The 17,850-nt window shown below is 42.4% G+C and overlaps 1 protein-coding gene across 1 annotated transcript in view; it reads right to left on the reverse strand.

Moving 5' to 3' along the window:
* LOC117478382 (ectonucleotide pyrophosphatase/phosphodiesterase family member 2-like) overlaps positions 1–17,850 on the reverse strand; it is a 66,366-nt gene that overhangs the window by 37,733 nt on the left and 10,783 nt on the right. Inside the window, exons 2-10 of the mRNA XM_034125396.1 lie at positions 16,428–16,530; positions 15,584–15,733; positions 13,960–14,085; positions 13,799–13,859; positions 12,627–12,724; positions 10,946–11,025; positions 10,696–10,815; positions 892–947; positions 195–260 (exon numbers count right to left, since the gene is read on the reverse strand). Of these exons, the coding sequence (XP_033981287.1) occupies positions 195–260; positions 892–947; positions 10,696–10,815; positions 10,946–11,025; positions 12,627–12,724; positions 13,799–13,859; positions 13,960–14,085; positions 15,584–15,733; positions 16,428–16,530 (860 nt within the window). The remainder of the gene's footprint in view (positions 1–194; positions 261–891; positions 948–10,695; positions 10,816–10,945; positions 11,026–12,626; positions 12,725–13,798; positions 13,860–13,959; positions 14,086–15,583; positions 15,734–16,427; positions 16,531–17,850) is intronic.

The raw sequence follows: 17,850 nt of genomic DNA on the forward strand, positions 1-17,850 counted from the left end.
TTGTTAGCTTGGCTAATTTGGACATTTCAACATTAATCCTAATATTTCCATCTGATTTTGTCATTTACTGAAAGTCACAGCAAGGGTTACTATACACATTTGAAAAATAGATGACAACTTTCTATCTATAAGTACATTCATGTGTGGTTCAATATCATGATTGAAGTCCTTAAGAGTAAAGATCCGGACTGTACCTCTCATCATCAGGCAAATGCAGCCAGCTCAGGATGGTCAAAATCCTTCTCTCCAGAGGAATCACCCTGGAAACACAACATGATGAATGATGGTGGGGAGTCAAAGAAAGAAGAAATAATAAACACTGACCGTTTATTTACAGTTAATACATCTTGAATTAATGTATTTATATATACACATTTGTAAAAAGACCCTCCTCTCTTCATAAACAAAAATGGAAAAAGTGGAGCTGATCTGTGTTAAAAAATGACACTTGAATGAAACTTGTTGTGAGCAGTAAATAAGCCTAATTAATATCCTTAACATTCAAGTATAAAATACATTTTGGTCTTTCGGTTTTCTGTCACGTTGCATTCAAAATAAAATGTCATTTTTGCTCAGTGCGTCAACAAGCTGCTGTTTGAGTCGTCAATGGCTTCTGTTGTGACTGAGAGTGGGGGGGTATTGTCATGTGTCCGTGTGTGTTTGGTTCCTTTGTCCGTCATTCTCAGGATGTTGCCCCTCATGATCATTATGTCACTAATATGTAAATGTTTTTTTATACAAATCTGTCTGTGCACTCATTTAGGTAACAATAGAACAGGGAGACATACTATGTACTGTATACTTAAAATGATACTTTGTAAATTCAACTTTTAGAATATTTAGTTGACCAAACACTGGTCTTAAAAAATATTCCAGTACTAACTTAAGTACCAAGGCCAGAAGAATGTAGCTGCTTTCACTCCTTGTTTCTCTGCTGTGATCCAGATCTGTAAAACAGAACATACGGAGGTTATCAGAAATGAAATGTCCCTTAAGTTAAAAATACCACACTACAATGCTTCACTTTTGAAATCATATTGTTGTGTCTCAATTCCATAGTTAGCTTATTGTGTACAGTAGATGCTATACTGTATAATTACTGTTGTAGTATACTTTCTTGTCCAATTACTTTACAATAAAGCCAATGTCTTTGTTGCTTTCCACTTAAAGGAAATTATGCATTACAGCATTAATTATACCTCAGTGGTGAAATGTAAGAAAGTACATTTATCTAAGTACTGTAAAAGAAAAAAGTGTACTTTTTATGCTGCACCTTTAATTACCTTACAGATTACTTTTACTCCATGTCCAATGAAAACCTATACTGTATATCTTCAAATGTGGTAGTTTTAATGTTTCTGATAAACCGAAGAATGGTGATTTTTCTGAGCTAAAATTAGCACAATTTAAAACATATTTTAAGTATGGTATTTGTACTTTTACTTAAGCAAAGTTTGAATATATTTATTAAGTAGAACTTAAACATTTGGACAAATACAGGCATGGTTTCAAGTTGTGTTTAGCATAGGTAGCTTAGCACAACAACTTGGGGGAACCTGTTAGCTTATCAGTGGTTGTCAACTGGTGTGACAACCGTTTCGAGTGGGTCGCAGATGTGTGAGTGAAGAAAAAGGGGAAAAAAGTCAAACTTTTATTTTGAAGGCCGGATTTTCTAACACTGTGCATGCAGTAGGCGTTGGACTGGAAGTACCGGAGACCATAAACGTCTCTCTTTACTCAGTGCACGTAACACCAAAGCCAAGTCCCACTGAGGCGCCAGTGTGCGTGACACAGGTCTGAGTCTCCGTACTCCTCACAGAAAACGGTTTGTTAGAGGGTGACTAAACACCGTTCTGACACCGAAACCTACGTGGCAAGACGAGATAGCAGCAGCATATGTTTTGATCGTGCTGAAAAGCCAATTCCTGTCCGACAACAGCTGGAGGAACGACAGCACATGAGGCAGGGGACACGTAATGGGGTCCAGGCTTTTCTCTACACACCAACGCTGGAACGCTGTCCACTTGGCTGCAAGACGCTCTGGTAGACGCAGCCCTGGCTCCCTGGATGGTACGTAACATCTTGAGAGAGGCCAAGCCTCTCTAATGGCGCATTTCCATTGCAGGGCCTCGCTCGGCTTAGTACGGTATAGCAGGGTTGCCAACTCTCACGCATCTGGCGTGTGACACACACTTTCACTCTCAATCTTTCCACCTGTCCTGGTTCTGCTGTTGCGGAGGCCTGCTCCCACCTGTCGTGTGCTGCGGTGTCGTGTGCTGCTTGCTGAGGAGACCTTTCACCCCGGGGATACCACGGAGGGACCGGAGCGCTTCCACACTGCTGCTTTCGCCTGTCCTTTGCTGCTGTGCTGATTTGCCCCAGGAACATCGCGGATACTGTGTGCTGGTCTGGGAAAATGGCCCATATCGTGATTCTGCTGTGCCTGTTAACTGTTTTGGACTATGAGAAGATCTCTAGTCATTCTGAGAAGTCTACTGGATTCAGGTCTGTTCTGCCACCCGCAGTGGGCATCCCCTGCAAAGGGTCGGATGTGTTACACAAACAATTACCGGTTGCCTTGTCACAGACAATATGCTCGACAAAATATGTTTGTCTTTTTTGTTTGCCTGCGATGATGGTTCTTCAGGACTGCATCTTAAGCTCAAATCACACTCTCGCAGACTTTTCCGGTGATTCTAAAGTAGATGACAATGTGTGTGTGTCGATTAAGAGGAAAAGATGCCTGGTTTTGTTGTTGTTATTACTGTCAGGAAATGTTCAACCTAACCCTGGTCCGCCCAGTAGTAGTAGTCAGATCGCTACTCCTGCTGATTTTAAAGCTAGGTCTGGGTTGGGTTTCATCCACTTGAATGTGCGCAGTCTGTTAGGTAAACTAGATTTTGTCCGCATTTGGGCAAGCTCGACTGACGCTGACGTCATTGTGTTATCAGAAACATGGCTAAATAAATCTATTTTGGCCTCTGACATATCCTTAAATGGTTATAATGTGTCTCGTACCGACCGGCCTAATAAAGGTGGTGGCGTTGCCATTTATGTTAAGAATAAGTTCAGTGTAACCACATTAGTTTCCAAATCTATCCGTAAGCAATTCAAAGTTTTAGCCTTAAATATAGAAGTGGCAAAGGGTCAACAGGTCATGGTGGTGGGCTGTTACAGACCCCCCTCAGCTGGCAAGGACTCCTTGTCTTCACTAGCAAATCTTTTAATGCAACTAGACTACAAGGAAGTAGTGCTACTGGGTGATTTGAACTGGGACTGGTTAACTGTAGTATCAGAGGATTTTAAAAACCTTTGTATCTCTTTAAATGTTACTCAGATTGTTGACAGTCCTACTCGCCCTAACATTAAGTCCCCTAATAAATCCTCCCTAATTGATCTCATTCTAACTAATGTTCTCTATAAATACTCATCTGTGGCAGTATTTGCGAATGATGTGAGTGACCACTGTGTTGTAGACACAATTAGGGACACTAAGGTCCAAAAGGTTAAACCTCGTATTATTATTAAGAGAGACATAAAACATTTTGTGGAGCAGGGTTTTGTACATGATCTGTTTGATTTTGATTGGGGAAAAATTGATCTGTGTGCTGATGTAGAAACTGCATGGTCTTATTTTTATCTTGGTTTTATGGAGATCATTGATAGACATGCACCCCTACGTAAATTTAGAGTAAAGGGACGAGACAATCCTTGGTTTTCTGCTGAACTGTCCAGTCTCCTGCATGAGAGAAACAAGGCCTGGGCAAAGGCTAGGAAATCAGGCTCAGAGGTAGAATGGCTACGTTTTAGGCAGCTAAGGAATAGCTTCACTTCACATGTCAAAAGTGCTAAGTCGAAGTACTATTTGTCAGTTACTACAGAAAACCTAAATAATCCTAGGACATTTTGGAAAGCCATAAAATCGATATCCACCGGTGGTATCCGAAATGAGCTACCTCCGTGCCTTACCACAGCATCTGGCACTATATCGGACAGGGCTACTATGTTAAATTGTTTTAATGAGCATTTTGTGTCCTGTGGCTCTCTGTTTGATTCTGTCACTAACTCTGCTTCTGTGAACACCACAGTCTGTGACTCTGAACAATGTGGTCTGGAAAACCCTTTCAGTTTTAATCCTTTTACTGTTAATGTTGTTCATGAAGCATTATCTAAGTTAGATCCTAAGAAACCGGCCGGCCCGGACAACGTAGAACCTTTCTTTTTAAAGATAGCTGCAGATTTTATTGCTCCACCTCTCACTTCTCTTTTTAACCTCTCCCTCAGCACAAATGCAATTCCAAAACTGTGGAAGTCAGCGTATGTCTTGCCTTTGCTAAAAGGAGGGGAGGCAACTATTTTAAATAACTATAGGCCAATCTCTAAATTGTCAGTTCTGGCTAAGGTTCTTGAACGCCGAGTGAGTGAACAGGTAAAGGAGTTTTTATGTAAAAATAATATCCTGTCTAAACATCAGTCAGGCTTCAGAAAGAAACATAGCACCATCACTGCCACAATGAAAGTGGTGAATGACATTACGAGTATTTTAGATAATAAGCAGAGTTGTGCAGCTCTATTTATTGACCTTTCCAAAGCGTTTGACACCGTCGATCATCGCATCTTAAAGCAGAGGCTACTCAGTATTGGCATATCCAGTCATGCAGTGGGGTGGTTTCTGAACTACCTCTCTGAAAGGTCCCAATGTGTTCATTTTGATGGGCTGTCTTCTGAGTGGTTAAACATTACTAATGGTGTTCCTCAAGGTTCTGTTTTAGGTCCACTTTTATTCTCCATATATATCAACAGTTTAGGTGAAAATGTGCATGAAGCTACTTTACATTTTTATGCGGATGATACCGTGATGTACTGTGCACGTCCCTCCATTAAGGAGGCGGTTGTTAAATTACAGGCTGTTTTTAACATTATTCAGACTCAGCTCTCTGAACTAAAGCTTCTTTTAAATGTTGATAAAACCAAGGTAATGCTTTTTTCAAAAGCTAAAAAGACACCAGAGCCTGTTTTAGATATTGTTACTATGCAAGGACAAGTACTAGAAGTGGTTGCCTGTTATAAATACCTTGGTATCTGGCTTGATGATTGTCTTACCTTTAAACTTCATGTCAATAACCTGCTTAAAAAGCTGAGGGTTAGACTAGGTTTCTTTTTCAGAAACAAGTCCTGTTTCTCACTTGAGGCCAGGAAAAGGCTAGTCACTGTGACCTTTTGACCTGTGCTGGACTATGGTGATTTGTTGTATATGAATGCACCTGCCCATTGCCTGAACAAGTTAGATGCCGCCTATCACAGCGCACTGAGATTTGTCACAAATTGTAAAGCACTCACACATCACTGTACCCTGTATGCCAAGGCAGGTTTGCCATCACTTACTGTACGGAGGCTCACTCATTGGTACACATTTATTTATAAAGGTTTGTTGGGTAAACTCCCGTATTATATCTGCTCTCTGATAACACAGAGAGTTGCAAGCAGCTATTGTCTGAGATCGCATGATGTAGTATTGTTAGATGTGCCAAGAGCAAGGACTGTCTTAGGTAAGACAGCTTTTATGTGCGCAGCTCCACTTGCTTGGAACAATCTTCAGCAAGAATTGAAACTGAGCAATCTCATTCCTCTGCATGTTTTTAAAGCTAGGCTAAATGAAATGCTCGTTGATACTATGGGTACTTGTAAATGTCTATAACTATGTAAATGTATCCTGTAAATATAATGTATGATGTCCTTTATTGTTTTATGTTTCATGTGGAACCTATATGCTGCAGGTCTCCCTTGAAAAAGAGATCTATGATCTCAATGGGACCATCTGGTTAAATAAAGGTTTGAAATTAAATTAAATTAAATTAAATCTCACGCTCTCACGCTGCCCAAACTATTCTCACGCCAAAAACAAGATGAACCGGCGATCGTTTTTGGTTGGTTATTTACAATGTTGAGTTGACAGCTGCTCAAGCTGTCGATCTGCTCCCTCCCCGCCCCCACCACTCTTAACAACGTTAACAGACAGCAGAGCAGTGGGAGCCGGTTGGTCAATCCCCGACCCGTATTGCGCATGCGCAGATCTAAGATCCAGTAGAAATGATAAAAAGTAAAAGTCTGCTGCTTATTGTTCTACTAGGCCAAAATAGAGTCAAAGAGTATATGAGAGTGAGAGTGCGTTCATTAATATATTTGGCAGTTTGGAGTAAGTCTGTAGATTTGTTTGTGTCTGTGTGTTTCATGTATAGGCCTCTCACGATAATTCATTTTGTTGGATACATTTTCCCGGAAATTATTGCGATAAACGATAATATTGTCGGCACCGTTGTATGACCATTTTAGACCACTGACATAATGATAATATAAAATAATAATTCAAGTACATCCTTTCAAACTGCTAGTCACATCCTCATGTAAATGGCAATTTATCGAGGTCAGAAAAGTTATCGAGTTCATTTTTATTTATCGTACGATAAGTCAATTAATTGCTTATCGCGACAGGCACACAATAAAACAGTGGAAACAAACATGTGTTTGACTTTCATTAGTGAATGAAACTTTGTGCCCTTTATAGTCTGTGTCCAATATTGTGTATTTGTATATATTGTATATATATCATACATATATGCTAAGGTCCCGCTACTGACACGATAACAGTCATTTAGTGCGCATATGTGTAATTAAACCCATGATATCAAAATCTCACTCCAGCCAGGTACCCAAAGTTGGCAACCCTGCGGTATAGCCTTGTTAGGCCTTGTTAGGACTGGCTCACTTTATGCTGCGTTTCCATTACAGTTTAGTAGCTGGGGCAGTAACTATAGTAACGCAGTGTAGGCGGAGCCGTGACGTCATCTTCAATGAGAACCACAGAAAAACAACATCAGCCATTAGCTTTTAGCACTCAGAGCTCACAGCTCCTCATATCTGTTCAGAAACTAGACAAAAGTTAAACAAGTACAAACCACAGACTGCCTGTGTCATGGCGAATACAGTCGCTGGTTTATTTATGTCTGTATAGGCCGTTGTTGTGAGTGTGGACGGTCGGAGCATAAACTGCGTTAGCTTAGCCGATCTCCATTTAGAAAACACGCATTTTAAAAGGTTTTTCGCCTGCCGTCTGTCTGCAGACTTGTCAAAGCATTAATTCATGGTTTTTACTAACCGGTATCAGTATGTTGTTACTTCGGCATCATTTTGAAACGTGTATTACAATTAAATCACGGTCAAATATGTTCATCTTGTTGTAGTTGTAGCCCCCTTGCCAGCGATTCTCTCTCTAGTTTAGCATACTCAGCCCGACTCAGCATGGTTGTTGGCCCGCTAAGAACCTCGATTTTATGGGGCCAGAAAAACTGTGAAATAGTACCCGCTAGCCGGTACTACGCCAAGTGGAAACGCAACCAAAAACGAACCCACAGCTCCGCGCTGTAGTGGAAATGCACCATAATTGTTCCCGTTCCGGGGCCGTGCCCACAGTGCTGGCCTATCACTGGGTGGCTGCTGATCGCTCCCTCCGCCTGGGAGAGAACGTCCCCACGCCACGGAATTTCCCACGGCTATCAGGACCGCAGGAACTGGTGGAAAAAACGTATAACAGCACCCTGGGCCACGGCCGATGTGTGAACGCGTCTACCCCCAGAGGGGGGTGATCCTGCGCTCTGCAAGCCCATCTGTTCACTTCGCCAGGGGATATACATTGCTCTGATGGAGAGCAACGTGTGTGCGCGCCCAGAACAGCAGCCATCTGGCTGCGTTCAGAAGCTGCGCAGATCGTACTCCTCCCTGGCGATTGAGGTAGGCTGCCGTGGCCCTGTTGTCTGTGCGAATCAACACATGTTGATTGTACAGCAACGGGGCGAAGTGCTGGAATACTTTCCAAAACGGAGAGCAGCTCCAGCACATTTACTTCTGACGCACAGGGTCGATGCACAGGCAAATGAACCACCTCTGGAGTCTCCTACTGTGGAGGAGACCCAGGGGCATCACCACGTGACCAGCTGACGTCATGCTGAGCAGCTGCATCACGGAGAGGGCTGTCACCACGCTGCGGGGTGTGACACACCGGAGGAGAGCTGTCAGTTTCTCCACTCCACAGGACCTTCCTTGCAGATTCCGGTATAGCCCCCTGCTGCAGCCAGAGGTACCGCTGAATCTGCGTCGCCCACGCCGCAATCCTTGCACCCTGCTGTGCACACAGGGTGAGTGCCGTGCTGGCAGCCTTGCCTATCTCCTCCGAAGCCTCGGAGGGCATGGAGGGCTGCTCTGATAGTCTCACTATGGAGTGAGACAGCAGAGCGATGTTGTTCGCCACTGCAGACACCTGGAAGGCACACTGGTGCATCCGGTCAGTCTGGCGGACGACAAACTGGTCCCCGGGGGAGGACAGCAAGGGACGCCGTCCGGCGACCGTGCTGGCCTGCTTCACCCCGAAAAAAGCCGTCAGGTTCGGCTCCAGGGGAGGCGCGGTCGGAAAACCAACATCCATCAAGCCCTCCACTTTAGTGAGGGGGACGAATGAGGACACCGGGTCACTCCTGACGGTCTGTACCAGGGAGAAACAGAGCTCTCCTGAGCCGGGGGAACGAGGAGACCTCTCCAGGCGGCTGACTTTTCGATGATCTCCGGCAGTTCCTGCAGGATCCCGCCTATCGACGGCAGAGCCGTGATGGCAGAAAGAGGGACCGCGGGTCACGCAGCTGGGCCAGGCCGGCACCGGGCTCCATCTCTGTCTCCTCCGTCCGGGGGAGAAACGGGATGGGGGAACCACACGGTGATCCGTGGATGGAGGCGGGGTAGGAGTCGTCCGACTCCTGCCCAGCACTCGGATCCAGGAACTCAAGGGATTGGTCCATGGAGTAGGACTCCTGGACTCCCAATCCTCCTCCTCGGCCGCAGTAGCGAGAGCGTCCGCTCTTCGCTGTCTGTCGGCCAGAGGGAGACGGGCAAAATGAGCACATGACCATCGTGAGTGCCGGTCATAACTCATTATGAACCCCGTCTGGCATGAGGAGCAAACTCTAACACAACCCTGTGTACTCATGTTTAAGGATATTTTTCGAGGTGGCTCTTAAAAGAGCCTTTACTCTTTAGTGTCTCTACAGTGCTTCAGTACCGGGGTGCTGAAGAAAAGAGGGAGCAGATTGTCGGGCCTCCTTCCTATTTATACTGGAAGTGAGTCCGAAGTGAGTCCCTCAGCCATCAGCAGAGCTTTGACTCGCTGTTCCGGCCCAACACCGTCACCATGACGCTGTGATGTTAGACACTAAAGAAGGAGAACTAAACATTGCAGACTGTCAGACCCACTGCAGTAGAATAAGAAGTTTTCTTTTGGAACTCTGGTGCTGGAAATATTATTGATTTTGACCAGAAGGATTGCCAAAATCAACACAAAAACATACTAATTTTAACCAAAACTATGATAATATATTTCCTAGACCAAATAGTGCTTAATCCTAATTTTCAGTGCTGCGCTGGTACGCAGGGGACTACCCAATAGCGATAGCCTTAGAGGGCGCTTATAGAGGAAGCCTACACAAAATTGAACTGAGCCTCCGTCTGTGCGAACCATGCTGCCGCGGACGTCTCCCAAAACTCCGGCAGTTTGAGAAAAACTGCGTTATTTGCAGGGGTGCACATAACTGGTACGCAGGTACGCATGCGCTGCAACAATCTGAAATGTGTACCGTTACTTGTGTCACAAAGCGCATTTGCGTACCGACGTACCTGCGCTAAAACAGCTGATCACAATGTTCACACGTTCTGCGGTCACGAAGCTCTGTACTCCACTACCACCCCCCCCCCCCCCCCGTTGACAATCGCGAAGCACTGTACTCCACTACCACCGCCCCCCCCCTTCCCCCCCCCCCCCCCCCCCCGTTGACAATCGCGAAGTGCTGTACTCCACTACCCCCCCCCATTGACAATTGCGAAGCGCTGGACTCCACTACCACCACCCCCCCCCGTTGACAATCGCCAGAAGTTGGAGTACCAAACACTGACTCCAGGTCCTGAGTACCTCACTGAGAAAGTTGTGTGCACCCCTGGTTATTTGCCATGTTCGGTTCAGTCTCGGATACTTCCACAAGACTTATGTCGGGGTCACCAATGTAGTGCCGAGAGACGTGAGTCAGAGGTGGTGTGTCAAAGGACAAAGCTAGTCTTTTATTCCACATGAAAACAGCATGTAAACAAACTCAAGCCCGGGAAAACTGACCGGCCAAAACAGGAAGTCCTGTTAACTAAAATGTCCGTGCGGAACAATACCCCCACCCATAGTTCCGTCGGTGAATTATGTAAACCCACCACACAGGCCTATTATTAGCATAGCAGTTTTGAGATGCTATTTGTACCCAGCTTCTCAGTCAAAAAATATCTCCAATTCATAGTTAACTGATTCTGAATCAATATGTACATTTTAAGTGATTTAGCGCTTTAGGGTTTGTTAATTTAACATAATTTTTAAGCTGTTTGAATTAGTGAACTTTTACAAAGCTATGCTGGCAGCTTTCCGATTATTACGGGCACTATGCTAAACTGGTCTAAACTGTGTACTTAAAGCAGATATCAATGTGATATTAGTCTTTCTATGAGTCAATAAAGGTTGTGAGAAACAAAGTCTTAGTGTACATTCTTCCTTAACAATTTTTTTGTTAGCCGCCCTGATTATAACCCATGATAAGCGGTTAACTAGAGTGTACTCACAGGCTGTCCGCCCCACCAGCGGTGGTTCAGTTTCTCCCTGGAGCGCAGGCTGAAGGTGGCATTAAACACTGGATCATGCATGGTGTTTCCCACAATGCCATGAGACTCCGGGTACAGACCCTACAAACAGATAACACATAGTACTTATTTTAATGTTAAATATCAGTCTTGCATCAGCATCATATGCTTTGCTGTTGGACCTTTTGAACAGGGCTACTATTGTTGAACGACATAACCAGTGGTTACTTACTGTGGCTAGGGTGTATAAATTTGGGAAGGTCTTTGTTGGGTAGACCGGTCGCATGTAGGGTGCTGACGTACCACACGCACCTAAAAGGACAAATGTCATTTTTTCAAATATAAACTTTCTAAAACATATACAAGCAAATCAAAATGGTCCATTAAATAATAAGTACAGTAGGATAAAGCTATATACTGTCATGCAGGGTCCAGATTTGTCTTCGAAACATCTGAGGTCGATTGTCCTTGTGGCCTAGACCTTGCAGACATCAGTATCAGAGTTTACTGTATTTTGTACACAATCAGTTGTGGTTTTATCAGGCTGGGGAGACAGAGGATTATTCTGATGCTGGGTGACTCAAAGCCAATGGTAGAGGCAGACACCAAGGGGGAGTTTAGGTAGATAAACTAGGGCGTTTTCTTCATCTGTTCATGGAATCCTCACGTGGTAGTGGGCATATGGGGAGGAGGCTCTAATGTCCCTCGTGTTTCAAACTTTCTTCAAGAAGGGGCTAATGTGGTTTTCTTTCAAGATTTCTGATATGTTGTGGTCTAGTTGTTCCTCTGATTCCTCTTGTCTCCTGTTCTTGACAAAAGGAACAGATCGGTGACGTAGGACGCAAAATAGATTGGAGGTAAGTTGTTGAGGGACATAGTTGACCTGCTTTGAATGATATCAGCCCCTTACATGACCTTTATCATTGGTTATCAGCTTTCCAGATAGGTGATAGAAGGGACCCAAATTAGCCATTTCTGCCACCTTTGACCTTAAGTTGGTGATACAGCAAGAGGTGAAGAGCTCTGAGACCTTGAGCAACAACACTTCCCTCAGCCATCAGCAGAGCTTTGACTCGCTGTTCTGGCCCAACACCGTCACCATGACGCTGTGACGTTAGACACTAAAGAAGGAGAACTAAACGTTGCAGACTGTCAGACCCACTGCAGTAGAATAAGAAGTTTTCTTTTGGAACTCTGGTGCTGGAAATATTATTGATTTTGACCAGAAGGAATGCCAAAATCAACACAAAAACATACTAATTTTAACCAAAACTATGATAATATATTTCCTAGACCAAATAGTGCTTAATCCTAATTTGTTTCTGAAATGCGTTGTTATGAGGTCAAAGTGATTTCTCATATTTTATTCTTTGAGATTGGCTAAGCAAAAGGGTTATTGGGGAAAATACTATAGCAGTGCAAACCTCATCCTACTTGTTCCAGGGTAAAGGATTTAGGCTTTGTGTCAAGAGAGTTCCAGACAAGAAGAATAAGCCTACTTGAGATTGATTTCCAGAAAGAGAGCCCTCCTGTTTCTTATAAATTGGTACTTTAAAAAAACATTATTTTTCCATTATGCTGAGAGGCGTGTGGCGCAGTGGATAGAGCCTTGGTGCCTTGGTGTTGGGACCAGGGGGTCACAGGTTCAAACCCCACTGCAGTCAGCATGTCGTTGTGTCCCTGAGACACTTCACCCCAAATTGCTCCTGTGGGGATTGCCCACAGTATTGAGTATGTAAGTCGCTTTGGATAAAAGCGTCTAACAAGTGACATGTAATGTCATGTATTGTTTTGAGCGGTAAAGTGGTATTATTCCAACACAACTGTATAACATAGACAAGAGTTTTTTAGTCACACAGCTCATGTGTTGGATTCAGAAAACGATATTATGAGACAAAGTCAAGAGTACGTACTGAGTTTATGTATGTTGGGGGTGACAGAGTTGCCCTTCTTCAGGTAGGATGCTCTGAACCCGTCGACAGACAGCATGATGAGGGGAGGTCGGATGAAGCTATACACAAGAAGGATGCAAAGATAAAATTCACCATTGGCAATATCTGTATTTTGGATGTAATTAAGGTTATTATTCTTTACTTTTCATTAAAGAACTCCTATCATGCTATTTCTAGTCATATATTATGGGTTTCAGATATATAAAAATATATATAAATAACATGTCTGTGATGTATTTTGCTCAGAATATCAAACAGATCACCCTCTCTAGCCATGCCTCATATCCCTCTAGTCAGGGGCGGACTGGGACTAAAAATCATCCCGGGCATCTCGACCGGCCCTCATCGGTACCAGTAGTAAGTTGTCAACAGTATGGGGCTCAAATGCTTTTTTTACAAAACAGCTTGGGTAAGAGTCAAGCCAATGGCCAAGAAACAAGTGATTACGTTCTTTTTGACTTACTTGTATCTTTAAGGATAAGGATGGTGGTACTCTATATTCTTCGTAATATCAACAAGTCCATGAAAAGATCAAAAGCAACAATTTCTTACACTTTCTGTGCCACTTAGTCCATTTGTATTTATAAAATTGAAACAGCTAAAAACAGTTTCTTTAAAAAAGAAAAAGGATCAGTCATTTCCTCAAGTAGTTTATTTTCCTGCTTTTTTACTCATACTCTCTCCAGTACAGCTTAGCTCTGAGTGTTAGCGATGCTTGCTAATGTAAACAAAGACCATATTACGTCCAAAACACGTTGCGCATGGTTTCTGATACAGCAATGTTTCTGATAGGGCTGTGGGTGTAAAGCCAGTCCACACTTCCGATATTACATGGCTAATCTGGATTAGCTCTGATGTACTCCCCGTAATGTGGGTACGGAGGAAAAGAGAGAGGGTTTTGTTCTCTGACACTTTGTGAGTTCCCTGACACTCCGAGGACACATGTTTATGTATAAAAGAGATCAAAAAGTACATTTTGCATGATAGGAGACCTATAAATCAAATTGGATAAATGATACTAAAGGTCTGATGTGTCTAATATGGACTTGTTAAAAATAACAGTTTTCTTAAGACTTCAATTAAACACACATTCTTGAGTTTAATTGTTGAGTTTGACGTCAGTTCAGACTCACCCCGCAGGACATTCTGCCGTGTTGATCTCCTCACAGTCTCCGTGCACCCATGTTGCCTCACCTCACATGGAAACAACAGCTCAGAGTAATTACCTAATTTAAATCCCATTCATTCTCAATTAGTTGTACAATGTTTTATAGACACAAATCATGATAAGTACCTGTGCAGAGTGACTTATAGTTGGAGCAGCAGTCTCCTCTCTCCAGGCAGTCCTGTGAGCAGTGGCAGGCGTGCTCGTCATTCCTCTCCTCCCCGCAGCGATCCTGCATGCACTCGAAACCTCCCGCTGAGACACATATGACAAACATCAACAATGAATACACTGTGAATTACATCTCAGGCAGCATGTCTGTAGCAGTTTTACAATTACAAGAGAAGCAGACGTAATTTGAAACAAGAAGGGACTGTAGAATTCATTTGGAGAGATGTTAAGTATTTTTGTCTTGGATAATGTCCCACTGTTGTTTGCTTAATGTTTTCAAGATGAAGCCACAGTTACACTCTCTTCCCCAGCCAAGGTCTAAATTAGCATCAGATGCAAATTGACATTTTGGCAACTTCAGGACAGTTGCCCTTTGTTCATGTTTAATCAGCTACAGCAGAAAGCACGTATCATGTTATGTGCATAGAGTTTTCTTAGGACTGGAGGTACTGTAGTACTGCTGTGTAGTATTCCAAACAAATGTAGTAATTGTATCACTTTACTTCCACTACTGTTTACTGTCACAGATAATATGAGGAATAACAGCATCGATAAATGTGTACTCTAAATGGGACCATAATTTAAAAAGACTAAGAACTCATGTTTGAGACTATAAAGTCAGGATGAAGTTAACTTTCCTAGGATAATTCAAACGAGAAATACATTTTTACATTTTCTCATAGACTTCTATAAAACCAGATTTTTATTTTACAACCAGCGGAGTGGCTCCCTGCTGGATATTTGGAAGAACGCAGGTTTTGGGACAAATATTTAGTCTTTGACTGGACTCGAGTCGACCCATTGCCGTTCAATGGAAGACTTACGGAATCCTATGATCAGCAACCTAACAGATCTGCCCTTTATCAAATGTTAAGCTTGGTTTATGTTGTCGTTTTGCCACCTGCCATTATTTTCAAATAGTATGGTAATTGACGAAGGTTTTCAAAGAATCTCTGTTATGTGACAATCCGTTTTTTAATGTCACCTTTAAGTATCAGCTCATCTCACTTGATACTAATGCTGAGGAGTTAAAAGAATACCAGGTGCTATCCACAACTTTTTTCTGGTAAACCAAAAAAATAGTATATCCAGTTGCAACGCAGTGAAAACATAACTTAATAATCCTAAAAAACCATGCAAGCGACCTACTGCACCAAATGGATTGATTTGCTTGAGAAAAAAGTCCCTTAACTAATAAACTACTTTTACCTGATTGAATAACTTCTGCCAAAAACTACTTGAGGAAATGACTGATCCTTTTTTGTTTTAAAGAAACTGTGTTTTTAGCTGTTTCAATTTTATAAATACAAATGGACTAAGTGGCACAGAAAGTGTAAGAAATTGTTGCATTTGATATTTTCATGGACTTGTTGATATTACGAAAAATATATAGTACCACCATCCTTATCCTTAAAGATACAAGTAAGTCAAACAAAACGTAATCACTTGTTTCTTGGCCATTGGCTTGACTCTTACCCAAGCTGTTTTGTGATATCATGCTAGTGATATCAAGCATCCATGTCGGAGGATAACATGTTAACAGATGTGAAACCAGAAGAAGCGATTGTGACATCAGGCTGACCTGTTTTGAGGCACTGCTCGTCGAAGTCGGAGCAGCAGCTGATGTAGGTTTTACACAGATTGTCACATCTGCATCCTGGAGGTTCGGCTTCGTCCAGCTCAAAGCACCTCCCCTTGCAGGAGCCCGCTGAGCTGACCCACTCTGAGATGACTGGAGAGAAGAGAGGGGCATGGTTACACACAACTGCTGCAAACAAACTCTATTTGTCTGCGTAACATAAATCTGTTTTACTCAAGATTGTACATAAACCTTACTTGACAAAAATACGTTGGCATCTTACATTCATGTATGTACAGTACACAGAGTATTCATGCAGGGTAAAGGCCATTAAATCTAAACAGCTCATAAAGCAAATAACTACCAGCTGTTTTTCGAAACACTCTGCAGGCAGCCTTTGGTTCCAGTTCACTTCAATGCACAATGGACCAACAGAGAGCTCAATAATATTGTTTTTGTTCTCTCAAAATGTCAGTATAGTGGCTGATTCACATCAGATCATTTTTATTTCACACTCGTGTTTGCTTAGTTGTAGTGTCCTGGATTATGTATTGTTTTTCATCAATTTAGCTATGGTATTCTGTAGCACACTTTATATGCTAAGATTAAAATAAAATGCTCGGTCCCTGTTTGCAAGTATCACATGAATGGAATGGAATATTTGGAATATACAGTATATTTCAAAGTGTACTTATACTGAATGTTAGGTACACTAACTTTTCAAGACTACAACACGTAAACAACCATGACCATGTTGGGGATCTCCAACATATATGACCAGTTTTATTTCACTAAGTAGACATTTGTTTGAAATGTATCATAACAGCACATTGGGTGCTGTTCTCACCTTTAGTGTGGGTGGGTGGGTTGTCTCCCTCTGAAGGTCTACTGGCTTGAAAAACATAAGCTCTGCTGACATCAGTACTCCACAGACAGAACACAACCACTACCTGCAGAAAAAAACACAGACCACACATTAGAAAAACGAACAATAATTGATGATTTATTCACTCCAATGAGCACAAATGTTAGCATCTGAATACAATACATTTAGAAGGGCGCTATGCTTTTAGGGTCTTCCCTTTCCTGTAGTGTGTAATATAGGTTTTTGTGCATGTAAATGGTCTGTAAAGGCTAAAATCCCTGTGTTCCCTCAAGGGGGAGTTTCTCTCGCACACACCCCCCTTGTGAGTGAAATGCCTCCATTAGACTTCTTTGTTTACTTCTGTAACATAATGACATAACTATGCAACACTCACGCTTCTATTCACTAGCGCTCCAATACATGTTACGTGACAGACTGAGGGTCGTGACATCTCTTAGCAATTGATCGATCACAACAGAGCCAGCCAGCTAACCAATCAGAGCAGACTGGGCATGTCACAGTTGAGGCACTAAACATAAATGTGAACCTACAGTCACATACGGTGGTTATCACAGGTAATGAAAATTGCATCCCCACCCGCTCAAACATACACACATAAATTGAGTCCCAAATTATTTCTTCTAATTAGCTTTTTGTCAGAAAAGAACATTGGGCTCACAAATAACCCTTTTCCACCAAAAAATGTTTCAGTGTAGTTCCATGACGGGTCTAGTTTGGTTAGCAATTGGTTCAACTTGTTGCAACAGCGTGAATATCCCTCACAACAACACCAACGGCATAAAAGTTTGAAGCTGCTCATGTTGCCAATGAACTTACGAAGCTAGACTGAATTGCAAGCAACATTTCTCCAACTTTATACGTTTCTCCAGAGTGAATGGCTAATGCTATGCCACAATAGTTCAGCAAAATTTGCAGACTGCCGAAGTTGTACGTCGCTCAGGAAAACAACTTCGCAATCAGGTACTGGCTCCAGACCGACCCTTGAACCGCAGCAGTGGAAAAGCTGGTTTTTGGTTGACAACTAAATAACAAGTATAGTGGGCGAAAGTAAATTATTACTTAATTGTTGTGGGTTTCATAAGAACATTTTATAAATAATGTTTGAAGGTTTTCTCATAAATAAATATAAAATAGATATTATAGAGGAAATTATGACTTGTTTACTAGCTCTAAGCAACTTTGTATACATAACTCATGCCAAGATGGTATTTTTATAAAAGCAAAAGTTGAAACCTAAACATTTTCTTTTGTAATCATTTAAATCGGTTGTATACATGAAAATATCCTATAGATGATATTTATAAAGAAAATAATTATAAAAAAATGGTAAAAGTACATTTCAAACTGAGTATGCAAAGGTTGAAATTAATTATCTTGGATGAGG

The sequence above is a fragment of the Trematomus bernacchii genome, unplaced genomic scaffold (assembly GCF_902827165.1).
Source record: "Trematomus bernacchii unplaced genomic scaffold, fTreBer1.1, whole genome shotgun sequence".
In the NCBI taxonomy this organism is placed as follows: Eukaryota; Metazoa; Chordata; class Actinopteri; order Perciformes; family Nototheniidae; genus Trematomus; species Trematomus bernacchii.